Source organism: Bombina bombina, chromosome 5, assembly GCF_027579735.1.
Source record: "Bombina bombina isolate aBomBom1 chromosome 5, aBomBom1.pri, whole genome shotgun sequence".
Taxonomy (NCBI): domain Eukaryota; kingdom Metazoa; phylum Chordata; class Amphibia; order Anura; family Bombinatoridae; genus Bombina; species Bombina bombina.
In genome coordinates, this window is record NC_069503.1 from 72,474,512 (window position 1) to 72,496,461 (window position 21,950).

Here is a 21,950-nt window from a genome sequence, read left to right on the forward strand (position 1 = left end):
ACAGAGAAGAACTTTCCTGAAGCATATCAGTCTGATCCTGACTTCACAGTACAGTCCAGCCCCGAAATACCAGGCAATCCCTCTCTGAACGAGAGAAACAGCAAAACCCCAGACGTACGTTTCGGCCTATTGTGGGCCTCGTCAGTGAGGTGCAGCCATATCCCTCTAGGCACACTGAGCAACGGGTCCATGTCTGGATTCCCGCATCACACATAGGGAGACTTCCCTAAATGTCATGATTTGCATAATTAAAAAGAGAGAAGCGCTCAACCTGGGAACGAACAATAGCATAATAGCTTGTTCTATGGCTAGTTACCACCCAAGAAGCAGCCTCTTTTTGCTCAACATGTGCCTTTCACAAGATCTTTCTGGCTCTAAATTGAAGTAACACAGCAAGGAGGATCAGCTTGGTTAATGGTCAAAGGCATGCATAACTGCAACTTCAAAGATTGTGTGGCTTTTGAGAAATTTGTATGTGGAAGCACGTTCAAATCTTCAGCCACAGGGCAGCAGTTTAACATAAATACTTGTATTAACTGCAGGTCAAAATACGTAATTTATCTTATCACCTGTAACCTATGTTAGGTACAGTATGTAGGTTTAACTACTAGGGAAGTGCGGTCCCGAATCAGGGAACATTTGTCTACCATTAGAATTGGCAGATCAAGTACCCCCCTAGTACAAAATTGTGTGCAGGTTCACAATAAAAACACAGAAAGCTTCAAATGGACAGCCATTGAAAGGCTAACTACACCTTCGAGGGGAGGAGACAGAGAAAAGGTCCTGAGCAAACAGGAGGTTTTCTGGATCTTCAAACTAAAAACCAGAACACCGTTAGGTTTGAACTCCACATATGATTTAATAAACTACTGGCAGTAGTGACACTAATCCTCTATCACACAAGCAAGCACCCACAGCATATGATAGACAGCGCGTAACTAATAACCAGGTCAGTAGTGATGTCGCGAACCGCCATTGAATTCAATAGGCAGGCGAACTTTAAAACCTACAAGGACTCTTTCTGGCCACAATAGTGATGGAAAAGTTGTTTCAAGGGTACTAACACCTGGACTGTTGCATGCTGGAGGGGGATCCCTGGCAAAACTCCCAAGGAAAATTACATAGTTGATGCAGAGACGGCTTTTAAGCCATAATGGGTCTAAATCAACTAACATTCCCAAAGTGGCTGTCTCAAAACATCCCGGACAGAAGATAGATTGATAGTGATAGATAGGATAGATAGATATACATAGATTGATAGTTAGATCGAATCGATAGAAGAGAAATAGATAGATTTGTTAGATATATAATTACCCTAATAAATTCTAATAATCAAACATGCGTTCTTGGACCCAACTAGCTTGTGTCAACTAGTACTTTTCTTAGCACTTTAATCCCTGTTCCCCCCCCCCCCTATCAAGGGAGTTCTATATGGCCTGCCAGATTACCCTGAAAAATTATAATAATAAGACATGTGGTCTGCTACCTATTTTAACGAGGTTGTGTTTTAAGTACTACCATTCTTAGCACTTTAATCTCTGTAACTCCCCCTATTTGGTGAGGTCTATACGGCCTGGATGATTACCCATACAAAATATAATAATAAGACATCTGCTCTTGGTCTGCGACCCATGGTAACTATGTTGTGTTAATTAGTAATGTCCTTCGCATTTTAATAGCTGTTACTCATACTCACCCTATCGGTGGAGGTCTATATGGCCTGCATGATTACCCTTACAAAATATAACAACCAAACATATGCTCTGGGACCCATGGTAAGTAGGTTGTGTTAAGTAGTACTGTTCTTTGCATTTTCATACCTGTTACAACACCAAATGGTGGCAGGTCTATCTGGCCTTCATGATTAGCTGCACCCAAACCCAAAAAAAAGCTGAGTGGTCTTAGACTAACACCCATGGCTAACTCGGTTGTTTCAATTAGTACTATTCTTACCACTTTCATCCCTGTTACGGGCGGTCTACATGTCCATCATGATTAGCCGAACAAAATACTACAATCCAACCTTTGCTCAGTCTTCATAGGCCCTTCATTGTCTGTATTTTGATAGTACAGTTCTTATTATTTTCATAGCTGATACAACACCGAATGGTGGCAGCTCTATATGGCCTGCATGATTAGCCGCACCCAATACAAAAATAAATCCAAGCGGTCTTGGATTAACACCCATGGCTAACTCTGTTGTTTCAAGTAGTACTATTCTTAGCACTTTCATCTCATCATCCCTGTTACTTCCAGGACTCTCGGTGGTGGTGGTGGTCTACATGGCCATCATGATTAGCCTAACCAAATACTACAATCCAACCTTGGCTCAGTCTTCCTAAGGCCCTTCATTGGCTGTATCTTGATAGTACTGTTCTTATTAGTTTAATAGCTGATACGACACCGAATGTTGTCAGCTCTATATGTCCTGCATGAATAGCCGCACCCAAAGCCCAAAAAAAGCCAAGCGGTTTTGCACTAACACCCATGGCTAACTCTGTTGTTTCAAGTTCTACTATTCTTAGCTCTTTCATCTCATCATCCCTGTTACTTCCAGGACTCTCGGTGGTGGTGGTCTACATGGCCATCATGATTAGCCTAACCAAATACTACAATCCAACCTTGGCTCAGTCTTCCTAAGGCCCTTCATTGACTGTATCTTGGTAGTACTGTTCTTATTAGTTTAATAGCTGATACGACACCAAATGTTGTCAGCTCTATATGGCCTGCATGAATAGCCGCACCCAAAGCCCAAAAAAAGCCAAGCGGTTTTGCACTAACACCCATGGCTAACTCTGTTGTTTCAAGTTCTACTATTCTTAGCTCTTTCATCTCATCATCCCTTCCAGGATTCTCGGTGGTGGTGGTCTACATGGCCATCATGATTAGCCTAACCAAATACTACAATCCAACCTTGGCTCAGTCTTCCTAAGGCCCTTCATTGGCTGTATTTTGGTAGTACTGTTCTTATTAGTTTAATAGCTGATACGACACCGAATGTTGTCAGCTCTATATGGCCTGCATGAATAGCCGCACCAAAAGCCAAAAAAAAGCCAAGCGGTTTTGCACTAACACCCATGGCTAACTCTGTTGTTTCAAGTTCTACTATTCTTAGCTCTTTCATCTCATCATCCCTGTTACTTCCAGGACTCTCGGTGGTGGTGGTCTACATGGCCATCATTATTAGCCTAACCAAATACTACAATCCAACCTTGGCTCAGTCTTCCTAAGGCCCTTCATTGGCTGTATTTTGGTAGTACTGTTCTTATTAGTTTAATAGCTGATACGACACCGAATGTTGTCAGCTCTATATGGCCTGCATGAATAGCCGCACCCAAAGCCCAAAAAAAGCCAAGCGGTTTTGCACTAACACCCATGGCTAACTCTGTTGTTTCAAGTTCTAGTATTCTTAGCTCTTTCATCTCATCATCCCTGTTACTTCCAGGACTCTCGGTGGTGGTGGTCTACATGGCCATCATGATTAGCCTAACCAAATACTACAATCCAACCTTGGCTCAGTCTTCCTAAGGCCCTTCATTGGCTGTATCTTGGTAGTACTGTTCTTATTAGTTTAATAGCTGATACAACACCGAATGTTGTCAGCTCTATATGGCCTGCATGAATAGCCGCACCCAAAGCCAAAAAAAAGCCAAGCGGTTTTGCACTAACACCCATGGCTAACTCTGTTGTTTCAAGTTCTACTATTCTTAGCTCTTTCATCTCATCCCTGTTACTTCCAGGACTCTCGGTGGTGGTGGTCTACATGGCCATCATGATTAGCCTAACCAAATACTACAATCCAACCTTGGCTCAGTCTTCCTAAGGCCCTTCATTGGCTGTATTTTGGTAGTACTGTCATCCTTTTGAATAACAGATTACAGGAAAGGCATTGATTTTAGAATCCCAGAGATCATTTATATGACCCGTGAAATAAAAAAAAAAAATTCATTAGATACCCGTTACACAATTATTTATCCTCAGGCCTTTTTAATACGAGGGTCCCGGAGCCTCAAACGAAACAATAGCATGAAAGAGGAGATATGTCATCCTTTTGAATAATAGATTACAGGAAAGGCATTGATTTTAGAAACCCACAGATCATTATTTGCAAACGTGAAATTAGAAAAAAACATTGATTACACACCCGTGACACTTATTTATGCTCAGGCCTTTTTAATACGAGGTCCCGGAGCCTCAACCGAAACAACAGCATGAAAGAGGAGATATGTCATCCTTTTGAATAAAAGATTACAGTAAAGGAATTGATTTTAGAAACCCACAGATCATTATTTGCAACCGTGAAATTAGAAAAAAATATTGATTACACACCCGTGACACTTATTTATGCTCAGGCCTTTTTAATACGAGGGTCCCGGAGCCTGAACCGAAACAACAGCATGAAAGAGGATATATGTCATCCTTTTGAATAAAAGATTACAGGAAAAGCATTGATTTTAGAAACCCACAGATCATTATTTGCAACCGTGAAATTAGAAAAAAACATTGATTACACAACCATGACACTTATTTATGCTCAGGCCTTTTTAATACGAGGGTTCCCAGGAGCCTGAACCGAAACAACAGCATGAAAGAGGAGATATGTCATCCTTTTGAATAAAAGATTACAGTAAAGGCATTGATTTTAGAAACCCACAGATCATTATTTGCAACCGTGAAATTAGAAAAAAACATTGATTACGCACCCGTGACACTTATTTATGCTCAGGCCTTTTTAATACGAGGGTCCCGGAGCCTCAACCGAAACAACAGCATGAAAGAGGAGATATGTCATCCTTTTGAATAAAAGATTACAGTAAAGGCATTGATTTTAGAAACCCACAGATCATTATTTGCAACCGTGAAATTAGAAAAAAACATTGATTACACACCCGTGACACTTATTTATGCTCAGGCCTTTTTAATACGAGGGTCCCGGATCCTGAACCGAAACAACAGCATGAAAGAGGAGATATGTCATCCTTTTGAATAAAAGATTACAGTAAAGGCATTGATTTTAGAAACCCACAGATCATTATTTGCAACCGTGAAATTAGAAAAAAACATTGATTACACACCCGTGACACTTATTTATGCTCAGGCCTTTTTAATACGAGGGTCCCGGAGCCTGAACCGAAACAACAGCATGAAAGAGGAGATATGTCATCCTTTTGAATAAAAGATTACAGTAAAGGCATTGATTTTAGAAACCCACAGATCATTATTTGCAACCGTGAAATTAGAAAAAAACATTGATTACACACCCGTGACACTTATTTATGCTCAGGCCTTTTTAATACGAGGGTCCCGGAGCCTCAACCGAAACAACAGCATGAAAGAGGAGATATGTCATCCTTTTGAATAAAAGATTACAGTAAAGGCATTGATTTTAGAAACCCACAGATCATTATTTGCAACCGTGAAATTAGAAAAAAACATTGATTACACACCCGTGACACTTATTTATGCTCAGGCCTTTTTAATACGAGGGTCCCGGAGCCTCAACCGAAACAACAGCATGAAAGAGGAGATATGTCATCCTTTTGAATAAAAGATTACAGTAAAGGCATTGATTTTAGAAACCCACAGATCATTATTTGCAACCGTGAAATTAGAAAAAAACATTGATTACACACCCGTAACACTTATTTATGCTCAGGCCTTTTTAATATGAGGGTCCCGGAGCCTGAACCGAAACAACAGCATGAAAGAGGAGATATGTCATCCTTTAGAATAAAAGATTACAGTAAAGGCATTGATTTTAGAAACCCACAGATCATTATTTGCAACCGTGAAATTAGAAAAAAACATTGATTACACACCTGTGACACTTATTTATGCTCAGGCCTTTTTAATACGAGGGTCCCGGAGCCTCAACCGAAACAACAGCATGAAAGAGGAGATATGTCATCCTTTTGAATAAAAGATTACAGTAAAGGCATTGATTTTAGAAACCCACAGATCATTATTTGCAACCGTGAAATTAGAAAAAAACATTGATTACACACCCGTGACACTTATTTATGCTCAGGCCTTTTTAATACGAGGGTCCCGGAGCCTGAACCGAAACAACAGCATGAAAGAGGAGATATGTCATCCTTTTGAATAAAAGATTACAGTAAAGGCATTGATTTTAGAAACCCACAGATCATTATTTGCAACCGTGAAATTAGAAAAAAACATTGATTACACACCCGTGACACTTATTTATGCTCAGGCCTTTTTAATACGAGGGTCCCGGATCCTGAACCGAAACAACAGCATGAAAGAGGAGATATGTCATCCTTTTGAATAAAAGATTACAATAAAGGCATTGATTTTAGAAACCCACAGATCATTATTTACAACCGTGAAATTAGAAAAAAACATTGATTACACACCCGTGACACTTATTTATGCTCAGGCCTTTTTAATACGAGGGTCCCGGAGCCTGAACCGAAACAACAGCATGAAAGAGGAGATATGTCATCCTTTTGAATAAAAGATTACAGTAAAGGCATTGATTTTAGAAACCCACAGATCATTATTTGCAACCGTGAAATTAGAAAAAAACATTGATTACGCACCCGTGACACTTATTTATGCTCAGGCCTTTTTAATACGAGGGTCCCGGAGCCTCAACCGAAACAACAGCATGAAAGAGGAGATATGTCATCCTTTTGAATAAAAGATTACAGTAAAGGCATTGATTTTAGAAACCCACAGATCATTATTTGCAACCGTGAAATTAGAAAAAAACATTGATTACACACCCGTGACACTTATTTATGCTCAGGCCTTTTTAATACGAGGGTCCCGGATCCTGAACCGAAACAACAGCATGAAAGAGGAGATATGTCATCCTATTGAATAAAAGATTACAGTAAAGGCATTGATTTTAGAAACCCACAGATCATTATTTGCAACCGTGAAATTAGAAAAAAACATTGATTACACACCCGTGACACTTATTTATGCTCAGGCCTTTTTAATACGAGGGTCCCGGAGCCTGAACCGAAACAACAGCATGAAAGAGGAGATATGTCATCCTTTTGAATAAAAGATTACAGTAAAGGCATTGATTTTAGAAACCCACAGATCATTATTTGCAACCGTGAAATTAGAAAAAAACATTGATTACACACCCGTGACACTTATTTATGCTCAGGCCTTTTTAATACGAGGGTCCCGGAGCCTGAACCGAAACAACAGCATGAAAGAGGAGATATGTCATCCTTTAGAATAAAAGATTACAGTAAAGGCATTGATTTTAGAAACCCACAGATCATTATTTGCAACCGTGAAATTAGAAAAAAACATTGATTACACACCCGTGACACTTATTTATGCTCAGGCCTTTTTAATACGAGGGTCCCGGAGCCTCAACCGAAACAACAGCATGAAAGAGGAGATATGTCATCCTTTTGAATAAAAGATTACAGTAAAGGCATTGATTTTAGAAACCCACAGATCATTATTTGCAACCGTGAAATTAGAAAAAAACATTGATTACACACCCGTGACACTTATTTATGCTCAGGCCTTTTTAATACGAGGGTCCCGGAGCCTGAACCGAAACAACAGCATGAAAGAGGAGATATGTCATCCTTTTGAATAAAAGATTACAGTAAAGGCATTGATTTTAGAAACCCACAGATCATTATTTGCAACCGTGAAATTAGAAAAAAACATTGATTACACACCCGTGACACTTATTTATGCTCAGGCCTTTTTAATACGAGGGTCCCGGATCCTGAACCGAAACAACAGCATGAAAGAGGAGATATGTCATCCTTTTGAATAAAAGATTACAGTAAAGGCATTGATTTTAGAAACCCACAGATCATTATTTACAACCGTGAAATTAGAAAAAAACATTGATTACACACCCGTGACACTTATTTATGCTCAGGCCTTTTTAATACGAGGGTCCCGGAGCCTGAACCGAAACAACAGCATGAAAGAGGAGATATGTCATCCTTTTGAATAAAAGATTACAGTAAAGGCATTGATTTTAGAAACCCACAGATCATTATTTGCAACCGTGAAATTAGAAAAAAACATTGATTACACACCCGTGACACTTATTTATGCTCAGGCCTTTTTAATACGAGGGTCCCGGAGCCTCAACCGAAACAACAGCATGAAAGAGGAGATATGTCATCCTTTTGAATAAAAGATTACAGTAAAGGCATTGATTTTAGAAACCCACAGATCATTATTTGCAACCGTGAAATTAGAAAAAAACATTGATTACACACCCGTGACACTTATTTATGCTCAGGCCTTTTTAATACGAGGTTCCCGGAGCCTGAACCGAAACAACAGCATGAAAGAGGAGATATGTCATCCTTTTGAATAAAAGATTACAGTAAAGGCATTGATTTTAGAAACCCACAGATCATTATTTGGAACCGTGAAATTAGAAAAAAACATTGATTACACACCCGTGACACTTATTTATGCTCAGGCCTTTTTAATAAGAGGGTCCCGGAGCCTGAACCGAAACAACAGCATGAAATAGGAGATATGTCATCCTTTTGAATAAAAGATTACAGTAAAGGCATTGATTTTAGAAACCCACAGATCATTATTTGCAGCCGTGAAATTAGAAAAAAACATTGATTACACACCCGTGACACTTATTTATGCTCAGGCCTTTTTAATACGAGGGTCCCGGAGCCTCAACCGAAACAACAACATGAAAGAGGAGATATGTCATCCTTTTGAATAAAAGATTACAGTAAAGGCATTGATTTTAGAAACCCACAGATCATTATTTGCAACCGTGAAATTAGAAAAAAAACATTGATTACACACCCGTGACACTTATTTATGCTCAGGCCTTTTTAATACGAGGGTCCCGGAGCCTCAACCGAAACAACAGCATGAAAGAGGAGATAGGTCATCCTTTTGAATAAAAGATTAGAGGAAAGGCATTGATTTTAGAAACACTGAGATAATTACTTGCAACCGGGAAATAAAAAAAAACATTGAACAGACACCCAGTACACTTTATTATCCATAGGCCTTTTCAGCAGAGGCTCCAGGACCCTCAACAAAAACAAGAGCAGGGAGCTGGGCATAGGAGTACAATGGAGTGTGACAATAATAATCTGAAGGTGAAGATTGCATAGTTGTGGCATTTTAATTTTGTTATCGTGGGAACTTAGTACTTGCAATGACCTTGCTCTGGTGAATCCATATCGCAAATGTGTTATTTAAGGCACTGTTTGTCTATTTTTTTTAATATCAGCATTTGGTAAATGAAGCTCAACTTAAGGATGGTGAGAAACGACCTTTCTTCTGGCTGTTTGCAAATGTTGTGGCTCTGGACAAACATGTGAATAAGGGGCCATCAGCCATATTCTACACGCAACCCCTTTGATGATTGACGATAAACATGTGTCACCTGCAAGCAGAGCTCGTTACTTCTGTCTAAATCATCTTCCTGGTATGGACAGGCCACTGTTTCCCACAGCAAGTACGAATTTTGAAATACAAGATTGTCTTGAGTATGGTAGGAAACCAAAGTTTATTTAATTCTGTACTATCTATCACCACAAAAAATGAACTTCTTGAAGCAACAAAAATGCCAGCAATTTCATGTGCTTATGGATGACAAGGACGTCATGTTCTTTGGTGCACAGAGATGGAGACGATTTTTGCCCTACCTGTACACTACCCAGATGTCTCAAACATCACCAGAAACACAATACAGCCACTCTTGTGAAGTTCCTGGAGTTTTCCGGTAGCCATCTCTTCGCGCTCCTAAAGGAATACTTTATCAGTGTTTTTGTATACATCCGACAACAGCTTCGGAGACTGTGGTGACGCACATGTTATTTACTGTTGTTCCAGCTGTGGCAATATCAATTGGCATGAAAAAGTTAAGATTTGTGGGTTGGGGAGCCTATAGCTGTTGCGGTAGGACGTGTGTTTGAGGAGCTCCAGGTCTTACAAGTTACTTTGGAGTTAGTTTTCAACCTTAATTTAATTTTCTTTTTGGGATTCATAGTCACACTTTCTGGGGCTATCCAAGAGGAGCCTGGTAAAAGCAGTAGTAGTCACCCCTTATATCAACGGGTACCGAGACCTGTTTTTTGCCTTTGCAATATTGCGCCGTACCCAAAAATAATCCTGAATGAAAAAAAAAATAAAAAAATTTGGACTAGTGACGCACATTTTATGCACGCTGTGGCAATTGCAATAAAAATAATCTGCTAACAACAACCACTACCTACGACCACACCTGACTCCTGAAGTCATGCTTCAGTTATTAAGTCAAGTTAAATACATTTTTTTTTTTTTAAGCTCAGCAGAGGCTCCAGGACCCTCGACAAAACCAGCAGCAGGAAAGAGGACATATGGCATCCTTTAGAAAAAATGATTATAGGAAAGGCATTGATTTCAGAAACACAGAGATCATTAGTTGCAAACGGTAAATAGAAAAAAAAATTGATTAGACACCCAGTACACTTATTTTTCATTAGGCCTTTTTAATAAGATTAAGAGGCTCCCGGAGCCTCAACAGAAACAACAGCATTAAAAAGTACATATGGCATCCTTGTGAATAATAGATTACAGGAAAGGCATTGATTTTAGAAACCCGTGGATAATTTTTTGCAACCATGAAATCTAAAAAAACATAGATTAGACACCCAGTACACTTCTTTATCCTTAGGCCTTTTAAGCATAGGCTCCAGGACCCTCAACAAAACCAGCAGCAGGAAAGAGGACATATGGCATACTTTTGTAAATTATATTACAGGAAAGGCATTGATTTTAGAAACACAGAGATCATTTATATGACCCGTGAAATAGAAAAAAAAAATGATTGGACACCCAGTACACTTCTTTATCCTTAGTCCTTTTTAATACGAGGGTCCCGGAGCCTCAACAGAAACAACAGCATGAAAGAGGACATATGTCATCCTTTTGAATAATAGATTACAGGAAAGGCATTGATTTTAGAATCCCACAGATCATTTATATGACCCGTGAAATAGAAAAAAACATTGATTAGACACCCAGTACACTTATTTATCCATAGGCCTTTTTAGCAGAGGCTCCAGGACCCTCAACAAAAACAAGAGCAGGGAGGTGGGCATAGGAGTACAATGGAGTGTGACAATAATAATGTGAAGGGGAAGATTGCGGAGTTGTGTCATTTTAATTTTGTTATTATGGGAAATACTAGCAATGACCTTGCTCTGGTGAATCCATATTGCAAATGTGTTTTTTAAGGCACTGTTTGTCTATTTATTGAATATCAGCATTTGGTAATTGAAGCTCAACTTAAGGCTGGTGAGAACCGACCTCTCTTCTGGCTGTTTGCAAATGTTGTTGCTCTGGACAAACATGTGAATAAGGGGCCATCAGCCATATTCTGCACGCAACCCCTTTTATGATTGACGATAAACATGTGTCACCTGCAAGCAGAGCCCGTTACTTCTGTCTAAATCATCTTCCTGCTATGGACAGCCCACTGTTTCCCACAGCAAGTCCGAAGCTTGAACTACAAGATTGTCTTGAGTATGGTAGGAAACCAAAGTTTATTTAATTCTGTACTATCACCACAAAAACTGAACTTCTTGAAGCAACGAAAATGCCAGCAATTTCATGTGCTTATGGATGACAAGGACGTCCTGTCCTGTGGTGCACAGAGATGGAGAGGATTTTTGTCCTCCCTGTACACTACCCAGATGTCTACAACATCACCAGAAACCCAAGACAGCCACTTTTGTGAAGTTCCTGGAGTGTTCCGGTAGCCATCTCTTTGCGCCCCAAAAGGAATTCTTTATTGTTGTTTTTGTATACATCCGACAATAGATTCGGAGACTGTGGTGACGCACATGTTAGTTACTGTTATTCCAGCTGTGGCAATATCAATTGGCATTAAAAAGGTAAGATTTGGGTGGGCGGAGCCTATACCTGTTGCGGTAGGACGTGTGTTTGAGGAGCTCCAGGTCTTACAATTTACTTAGGAGTAATTTTTCAACCTTAATTTAATTTTCTTTTTGGGATTCATACTCACACTTTCTGGGGCTATCCAAGAGGAGCCTGGTAAAAGCACTAGTAGTCACCCCTTATATCAACGGGTACGGAGACCTGTTTTTTGCGTTTCCAATATTGCGCCGTACCCCAAACTAATCCTGAATGAAAAAAAAATAAATTAAAATTTGGACTAGTGACGCACATTTTATGCACGCTGTGGCAATTGCAATTTGCAATAAAAATAATCTGCTAACAACAACCACTACCTACGACCACACCTGACTCCTGAAGTCATGCTTCAGTTATTAAGTCAAGTTAAATTATTTTTTTTTCTTTATTATGCACAGCAGAGGCTCCAGGACCCTCGACAAAACCAGCAGCAGGAAAGAGGACATATGGCATCCTTTAGAAAAAATGATTATAGGAAAGGCATTGATTTCAGAAACACAGAGATCATTAGTTGCAAACGGTAAATCGAAAAAAACATTGATTAGACACCCAGTACACTTATTTTTCATTAGGCTTTTTTTTTTTTTTTAAATATATTTTTATTGAGGCAATAACAAAGTTCGGTTTACAAACATAGCAATAAGTACAGTATTGTAGGTGATAATACAAGTCATTAACTTCCCAGAGTTACAAACATTCTCTGACTGACGATGAGGTCAGGGAGTTGACCCTAATGCTGCCCTGTTTTAGAACTTTAATAAACAAAACATACAAACGTCAACGATATCAAATAGATCCACTCTTGGGATCTGCAGTCTGGTTCCTTCGGGAGACTTAGTTTTCACAGACATAGATGCTCATTGGGAATCACATAGAATAGTAAATGGTTTTTATGCGTATAGGACCATCTAAGGTTTGTTGAGGTTTAGATAGGAACTACTGAGTGTAAACCACCCAATGGACACAGTTTGGTAGTGGGGAAGAATTAGGTGGCCCGAAGAACTATTGGCAGAGAAAAGTATGAGAGGGGGGTAAGAAGAGAAAGAGAGAAAAAAAAAAAAGGGGGGGGAGGGAGGGAGGGCAGAGAAGTGGAGGGAGGAGACTCGGCCACTCGGCGGAGCGGCCAAATCTGCAGTTATTTAGTTTCACCGCAAACTACTCGCCTAGCTGGTGGTGAGCTTACTCATTAGGGTCTTTAGTCCTCCTATATTCTTCCCAAGGGAGCCAGATTGAGCAGTAAAGGTCGTGACGACCTTCAACTCTCAGTGCGTACTCTTCCATTTTCTGGATGTAGTCTATAGACTCCAGGACTGAGTTTAGAAGGACCGGGGTGTGTTTCGCCCATTGTCTAGCAATGGTGAGTTTCGCCGCCAAAAGGATAGTAACTCCCAGTAGGCGGGATGGTTTTGGAAGGTTCTGAAGCCCAAGATGGAAAAGCGCAGTTTCGCTAGTGAGAGTATCAAGAAGGTCCAGCTTCTGTAGCAGGGCTGTCACCTGGGCCCAGAAGCGCCCCAATTTGGGACATTCCCACCAGATGTGCAGATGGGTTCCACATCGCTCGCAGCCTCTCCAGCAGTCTAAGGACCGGGTGGGGTACATTTTGTGTAGCCTGGTCGGGACCCAATGCCACCGAAGCAGAAGTTTGAGGTAGAGTTCAAACAAGTTAGAGCATCGAACTGCTGCAATTACGTCTTGAAGGGCTCGTTGCCATCTTCCATCAGGAGTTACCGCCCCCAAGTCCCTCTCCCAAGCCACCACCGACTGAGTTTTCGTGAAGTGAGGCGTGTTAAGAAGGGTTCTATAATGGAAGGATAGAGTGCCCCGCAGGGATTTACCCCCCAACCATCTCCTCTCCCAATTGGTGAGAGTTCTCAAGTTTGATCTCCGGAATCCCCAGGACAGGAGAAGTGATATCAACCGAAGGTATTCGAAGCGTAATTCCCGAGGAAAGTCCTCTAATGGGTAAGTGTGAGGAGGAATAGCTAGTACATCTCCTCGGTATAGATCTGAGAGTAATCTGATCTCTAAGACCTCCCATCTCCCGGGGTGGGAATCCGGAAGGCAGTGTAAAAGGGCTCGGATAGAATGTATTGGGGAGGGATGCGGAGCAACCTGTTCAGAGGACCTCAGCTCTCTCCAGAGTTTCAGACAAGTTTTAATTATGCGGTTATGGATTGCACTCAACACTTCAGCATGATCCGGTATCCAGATGAGCTCGGCTAGGGCCACGCCCGCTGGTAATGATCCCTGCTCTAGCCGAAACCACCCTGAGGAGCACTCTTTGGTTCCCCAGGCCGTGATATGAGAGAGCATGGCAGCTTTGTAGTATATAGAAACGTTGGGGACTGACATGCCCCCATGTCTCTTAGGCTTCTGTAGCTGAGCCAATGGGAGTCTCACATGACCTCCTTTCCATATGTACTTTGTAAAAATGGATTGGAAATGATTAAGCAGGTATGCTGGAACGAGAACCGGGAGACACCGGAAAAAGTAGATCAGTTTGGGTAACAGGAGCATTTTCACTGCCGCGACCCTACCCGTCCATGAAACCTCCGCGACCCTCCAACCCGCGATTGTCTGTTGAAACTCTGTAAGGAGAGAGCCATAATTATCAGAAATAATTCTTTTGGGGTTATGGGAGAGGACAACCCCCAGGTGTTTCAGGCTATCTCTAGACCACCTGAACGGGTATGTCCCTTTCAGAGAGTCAAATGTAAAGTCAGATATGCCAATGGCGTAAGCCTCAGTTTTAGTGTAATTAAGTTTGTAATATGTCAGGTTGGCAAATTGTGACAGAATTTTAAATAGTGCAGGTAGTGAATCTTCCGGCTCGGTCAAAAAGATCCTTAAATCATCCGCAAACAACGCCAGAACTTGCGGAATGTCATGCAACACCAGGGGATGAATAGCAGAGGTAGCCCGAAGTTTGGCGGCCAGGGGCTCCATCATTAGGGCGAATAGAAGTGGGGACAGGGGGCACCCCTGTCTCGTACCATTCTTAATCGCAAAGGCTCTAGAAACGAAACCCATTCCTCTCACCCTAGCAGATGGTTCTGAGTAAAGAGCCATGACCGCCTTAATAAAGGCGTGAGGGAAACCGAAGGATCGTAGGACCTCCACCATGTACTCCCACAGAACCCTGTCAAACGCTTTTTCAGCATCGAGTGACAGGGTAACCAGTGGGATTTGGAGAGCAGTAGATTCAAAGAAAATATTCAATAGACGCCTGGTGTTGTCCGAGCCCTGACGTCCCGGGGTGAACCCCACCTGATCTGGGTGTACCAGAACCGGGAGGATTTTGTTCAATCTGGATGCCAAGATTTTCGCATATAGTTTCACATCGCCATTGATGAGAGATATTGGGCGATAACTCTCGCAGAACTCAGGATTCTTTCCTGGTTTGGGGATGGTTATAATTGATGCCTCCAAAAATTCCAGAGGAAACTTGCCCGTAGCCATTGCTTCCCCAAACGCCCGGGTAAGAAGAGGGCCGAGTTGGCCCACAAATTTTTTATAAAACATGGCGTCAAACCCGTCAGGCCCTGGAGATTTATGAGGCTTAAGATTCTTTATCGTCGATGCGATCTCTTCCACCATAATGGGAGCGGTCAGGGATTCTATCGTGTCCTCAGGGACCTTCGGCAGCTGAAGTTCACGAAGGAACTCTAAAATGGCTGATACCGGTGCGTAACTAGCGGAGGGGTCGTTGGAGATCTGGTAAAGTTCGCTGTAGTAGTCAGTGAAAGCTTCTCCAATGTCATTGGGAGAGTAGAATTTTCGATTATTTCTCGTGATGTATGCTATTTTACTTAGTAAAGTTTTTTGTCTGAGTTTATGGGCCAGGAGCTTGTCCGCTCTGTCTCCTTTGTGGTAGTACCTCTGCTTCAGGTAGTAGAGCCCTCTCTGAACCCTTTCCATTTCCCGGGTTTCTATCTGTTTTTTAAGAGCCTGAACTTTCTTTACCAAAGAGTCCGATCTGAGACCCCTGAGCCAAGCCCTGGAGAGAGTGTAATCATGATGTAATCAGGTGAGCCAAGCTGGCTCCTCTGAGCCGTTTGGATTTCGACGCCTTTTGGATGAAGAGTCCGCGGAGGTAGGCCTTAAGCGTCGCCCATAGAGTTAGAGCTGATATGGAGCCAGTGTCATCATTAGGCCTTTTTAATAAGAGGCTCCCGGAGCCTCAACCGAAACAACAGCATCAAAAAGTACATATGGCATCCTTGTGAATAATAGATTACTGGAAAGGCATTGATTTTAGAAACCCGTGGATAATTTTTTGCAAACGTGAAATCTAAAAAAACATAGATTATACATCCAGTACACTTCTTTATCCTTAGGCCTTTTTAGCAGAGGCTCCAGGACCCTCCACAAAACCAGCAGCTTGAAAGAGGACATATGGCATCCTTTAGAAAATTAGATTACAGGAAAGGCATTGATTTTAGAAACACAGAGATCATTAGTTGCAACCGTGAAATCTAAAAAAACTTCGATTATACACCAAGTACACTTATTTATCCTTAGGCCTTTTTAGCAGAGGCTCCAGGACCCTCCACAAAACCAGCAGCATGAAAGAGGACATATGGCATCCTTTAGAAAATTAGATTACAGAAAAGGCATTGATTGTAGAAACACAGAGATCATTAGTTGCAACCGTGAAATCTAAAAAAACATAGATTATACACCCAGTACACTTCTTTATCCTTAGGCCTTTTTAGAAGAGTGTCCCGGAGCCTCAACAGAAAGAACAGCTTGAAAGAGGACATATGGCATCCTTTTGAAAAATAGATTACAGGAAAGGCATTGATTTTTGAAAGACAGAAAAAATTTGTTACAACCGGGAAATCTAAAAAAACATTGAATAGACACCCATTACACTTCTTTATCCGTAGGCCTTTTTAGCAGAGGCTCCAGGACACTCAACAAAACCAGCAGTAGGAAAGAGGACATATGGCATCCTTTGTGAAAAAAAGATTATAGGAAAGGCATTGATTTTAGAAACCCGGGGAAAATTTGTTGCAACCGTGAATTTGAATCAAAAAAATTATTGGATGGACACCCAGTACAATTCTTTCTCCCTCTGCCTTTTTATAAGAGGGTCCAGGACCCTCAAACAAAACACCAGCAGGAAAGGGGACATATGGCATACTTTTGAACAATAGAGTAAGAGTACAGGAAAGGCATTGATTTTAGAAACCCATAGATAATTTTTTGCAAATGTAAATTTGAATAAAAAAAATGATTCGATGGACACCCAGTACACCTCTTTCTCCTTAGGCCTTTTTATAAGAGGGTCCTGGACCCTCAAAAAAAAACACCAGCAGGAAAGAGGACATATGGCATACTTTTGAAAATTAGATTACAGGAAAGGCATTGATTTTAGAAACACAGAGATCAGTTATATGACCCAGGAAATAGAAAAAAAATATTGATTGGACACCCAGTACACTTCTTTATCCTTAGTCCTTTTTATAAGAGTGTCCCGGAGCCTCAACAGAAAGAAAAGCATGAAATAGGAAATATGGCATCCTTTTGAAAAATAGATTACAGGAAAGGCATTGATTTTTGAAAGACAGAAAAAATTTGTTACAACCGGGAAATCTAAAAAAACATTGAATAGACACCCATTACACTTCTTTATCCTTAGGCCTTTTTAGCAGAGGCTCCAGGACACTCAACAAAACCAGCAGTAGGAAAGAGGACATATGGCATCCTTTGTGAAAAAAAGATTATAGGAAAGGCATTGATTTTAGAAACCCGGGGATAATTTGTTGCAACCGTGAATTTTAATTAAAAAAAATGATTGGATGGACACCCAGTACAATTCTTTATCCATAAGGCCTTTTTATAAGAGGGTCCAGGACCCTCAAACAAAAAACCAGCAGGAAAGAGGAAATATGGCATACTTTTGAACAATAGAGTACAGGAAAGGCATAGATTTTAGAAACCCATAGAATTTTTTTTTTAAATGTAAATTTGAATAAAAAAAATGATTCGATGGACAGCCAGTACACCTCTTTCTCCTTAGCCCTTTTTATAAGAGGGTCCTTGACCCTCAAAAAAAAACACCAGCAGGAAAGAGGACATATGGCATCCTTTTGAACAATAGAGTACAGGTACAGCATTGATTTTACAAACCCAGAGATCATTTTGGTCAATTTTTAAATAGAAAAATAAAAATGAGTGGCCAACCAGTACACCTCTTTCTCCTTAGGCCTTTTTATAAGAGGGTCCTGGACACTCCAAAAAAAAAACACCAGCAGGAAAGAGGACGTATGGCATCCTTTTGAACAATAGAGTACAGGTACGGTATTGATTTTACAAAACCAGAGATAATTTTGGTCAAATGAGAAATAGAAAATAAAAATGTACAAACCCAGTACACCTCTTTCACCTTAGGCCTTTTTATAAGAGTGTCCAGGACCCTCAAACAAAAAACCAGCAGGAAAGAGAACATATGGCATACTTTGGAACAATAGAGTACTGGTACGGCATTGATTTGTGAAACCCACAGATAATTGTTTGTAAAAGTGAAATAGCCCCAAAAACCATGCTTGGACTCCCACTCCAGGTCGTTCGCCTTCAGCTTTTTTATAAGAGGGTCCAGCACCCTCAACAGAAACAACTGCAGGAAACACCACCACATTTGCCATCCTTTTGCACAAGCGAGTACAGGTATGGCATCCATTTTAGAAACCCAAAGATAATTGAGAGGAACCAGGAACATTTTTCAAAAAACTGGATGGGGCACCCATTACTACAGGTCGTTCTCCTTCAGCCTTTTTATATGATGGGCCACCACCCGCAACAGGCACAACAGCATGAAACACAACATATGCCACCCTTTTGCACAATAGAGTACAGATATGGCATAGATGGAACACGGAGATAATTTAGAGCAACCAAGAGACGGATAAAGATGCTTGGTCGGTCCTACTCTTTCAAATTTGTTGCATTTTGCGTTCAATTGAATGGTCCACTGGATATGAGTGGTGTGTAAAGTTGTACAATTCGTAACAGTTTAATCACTAGTGTTATGTGCCTTATTTTTTTTTATTTGAGTTTTGTACCCACAGAGATGCAGCAGAGGCCAGAAAAATTAGGAATGTACAAATGACTGAAAAATTGGGGTATTGTTGTAGCAACTGCTGTAGCAGCGGCCAGAAAAATCGATGTTTGTAAAACATTTATAAAGTGCCCTAAAAGCTTGTGGCTTGAACACTAGTTGTTGGCGGATAAGTCAAGCAAGTCCTCCGTCTTTATAACCAAAAAAAAAAGGCCAGCCTGTGTACCAGTTGTAGCCCAAGGCAGCTCATATCATCATCAGTAGTTTTTTATTCAAATGTATCACCCAATGTCAGTCCCTTCGGGATCCAGCCCTCATTCATTTTTATAAAAGTGAGATAGTCAAGGCTTTTTTGACCTAGGCGACTTCTCTTCTCAGTGACAAAACCTCCTGCTGCACTAAAAGTCCTTTCGGACAGGACACTTGAAGCGGGGCAGGCCAGAAGTTCCATTGCAAATTGGGATAGCTCAGGCCACAAGTCCAGCCTGCACACCCAGTAGTCAAGGGGTCCATCGCTCCTGAGAGTATCGAGATCCGCAGTTAAAGCTAGGTAGTCTGCTACCTGTCGGTTGAGTCTTTCTCTAAGGCTGGATCCCGAAAGGCTCTGATGGTGCATGGGAGTTAAAACGGTACGCATGTCCTCCTTCAACAAGACGTAAGGAAAGCGCCCGGTCCTTGTCGCCGTGGTCGTGGGAGGAGGAGGATTAATTTAATCTCTTCCCCTGTTACATTCCCGTGGTGCTGTGACATCACCCTTATACGCTGTGTAAAGCATAGTTTTTAATTTAGTATGAAAATGCTCCATCCTTTCCGACTTGCGGGAATTTGGTAACATTTCAGGCACTTTATGCTTATACCGGGGGTCGAGGAGCGTGGACACCCAGTACAGGTCGTTCTCCTTCAGCTTTTTTATACGAGGGTCCCTCAACAAGCACGACAGCATGAAAGAACCCATTTGAACAAGGTTGGATGCTGAGCTAATCATGTCGCGTTCCTCCTCCTCACTGATCTCACTGATGGTATCTTCTTCCCCCCAGCCACGTACAACACCATGGGTACCAGAGAGGTGACAACAACGAGCACCCTGGGATGACTGTTGTGCTCGGTCTTCCTCCTCCTCATCCTCCCCAAAGCCACATTCCTCCTCTGACTCCTCTTCCTCACAATCCTCTTCCTGCGTTGCCGCAGGTCCAGCAAGCAATGCTGATTCGGCTGTTTGCGGGGGTGATGGACACCACAACTCTCCCGCTTCCTCTTCACGCTCATCTACTGCCTGACCAGCACTCTTCGCAGGGCACGCTCCAGGAAGAAAACAAATGGTATGATGTCGCTGATGGTGCCTTCGGTGCGACTGACAAGGTTTGTCACCTCCTCAAAAGGACGCATGAGCCTACAGGCATTGCGCATGAGCGTCCAGTAATTTGGCAAAAATATCCCCAGCTCCCCAGAGGCTGTCCTAGCACCCCGGTCATACAAATACTCATTAACAGCTTTTTCTTGTTGGAGCAGGCGGTCAAACATTAGGAGTGTTGAATTCCACCGTGTCGGGCTGTCGCAAATCAAGCGCCTCACTGGCAGGTTGTTTCGATGCTGGATATCAGACAAGTGCGCCATGGCCGTGTAGGAACGCCTGAAATGGCCACACACCTTCCTGGCCTGCTTCAGGACGTCCTGTAAGCCTGGGTACTTATGGACAAATCGTTGTACAATCAGATTACACACATGTGCCATGCACGGCACATGTGTCAACTTGCCCAATTTCAATGCCGCCACCAAATTACTTCCATTGTCAGAAACAACCTTGCCAATCTCCAGTTGGTGCGGAGTCAGCCACTGATCCACCTGTGCGTTCAGGGCGGTCAGGAGTGCTGGTGCGGTGTGACTCTCCGCTTTCAGGCAAGTCAACCCCAAGACGGCGTGACACTGCCGTACCCGGGATGTAGCATAGTACCTGGGGAGCTGGGGGGGTGCCATAGATGTGGAGCAAGACGCAGAAGTTGAAGAGGACTCAGCCGAGGAAGAGGTTATGGAAGAGGATGGAGTAGGAGGAGTAGAGGAGGTAGCAGCAGGCCTGCCTGCAAGTCGTGGCGGTGTCACCAACTCTTCTGCAGAGCCACGCATTCCATGCTTGTCAGAAGTCAGCAGGTTTACCCAATGCGCAGTGTAGGTGATATACCTGCCCTGACCATGCTTTGCAGACCAGCTATCCGTGGTCATATGGACCCTTGCCCCAACGCTGTGTGCCAGACATGCCATAACTTCCTTTCTCACAACAGAGTACAGGTTTGGGATTGCCTTTTGTGAAAAGAAATTTCTGCCAGGTACCTTCCACTGCGGTGTCCCAATAGATACAAATTTTTTGAAAGCATCAGACTCCACCAGCTTGTATGGTAAAAGCTGGCGGGCTAAGAGTTCAGACAAGCCAGCTGTCAGACGCCGGGCAAGGGGGTGACTTTGAGAAATTGGCTTCTTACGCTCAAACATGTCCTTGACAGACACCTGACTGTGAGCAGATGACCAGGAACTGCTACATAAGAGAGACTGAGTGGAGGATGGTTGAGAGGGGGAAGGAGGACAGCACTGGTTGACGTGGCTGAAGATGCTGGAGCAGGAGGAGGAGGGCGGCTTTCACTTTGTGTGCTGCTTCTACTCATGTGTTCTTCCCATCGGCCTTTGTGATGGGAGACCATGTGCCTTCGCAAAGCAGTTGTACCTAGGTGGCTGTTGGACTTCCCACGACTCAGTTTCTTTTGGCACAGGTTGCAAATGGCATCGCTGTTGTCAGAGGCAGACACACAAAAAAAATGCCACACTGCTGAGCTCTGCGATGATGGCATTCTGGTGGTGGCAACAGCATGCGTTGATGGGCGTCGACGGGCTGTCTGGCTGACCCCTGGTGACGATGCATGCTGTCTGACTGTGCCACTAGCTCCTTGAGACGACCTCCCAGTGCTGCCAAATCGTC

At 42.2% G+C, this 21,950-nt stretch overlaps 1 protein-coding gene across 1 annotated transcript in view; it reads right to left on the minus strand.

Annotated features, from left to right (window-relative positions):
- Window positions 1-21,950, minus strand: part of LOC128661325 (uncharacterized) — a 100,678-nt gene that overhangs the window by 60,975 nt on the left and 17,753 nt on the right. Inside the window, exons 2-3 of the mRNA XM_053715594.1 lie at window positions 15,190-15,855; window positions 13,106-14,343 (exon numbers count right to left, since the gene is read on the minus strand). Coding sequence (XP_053571569.1) covers window positions 13,106-14,343; window positions 15,190-15,855 — 1,904 coding nt within the window. The remainder of the gene's footprint in view (window positions 1-13,105; window positions 14,344-15,189; window positions 15,856-21,950) is intronic.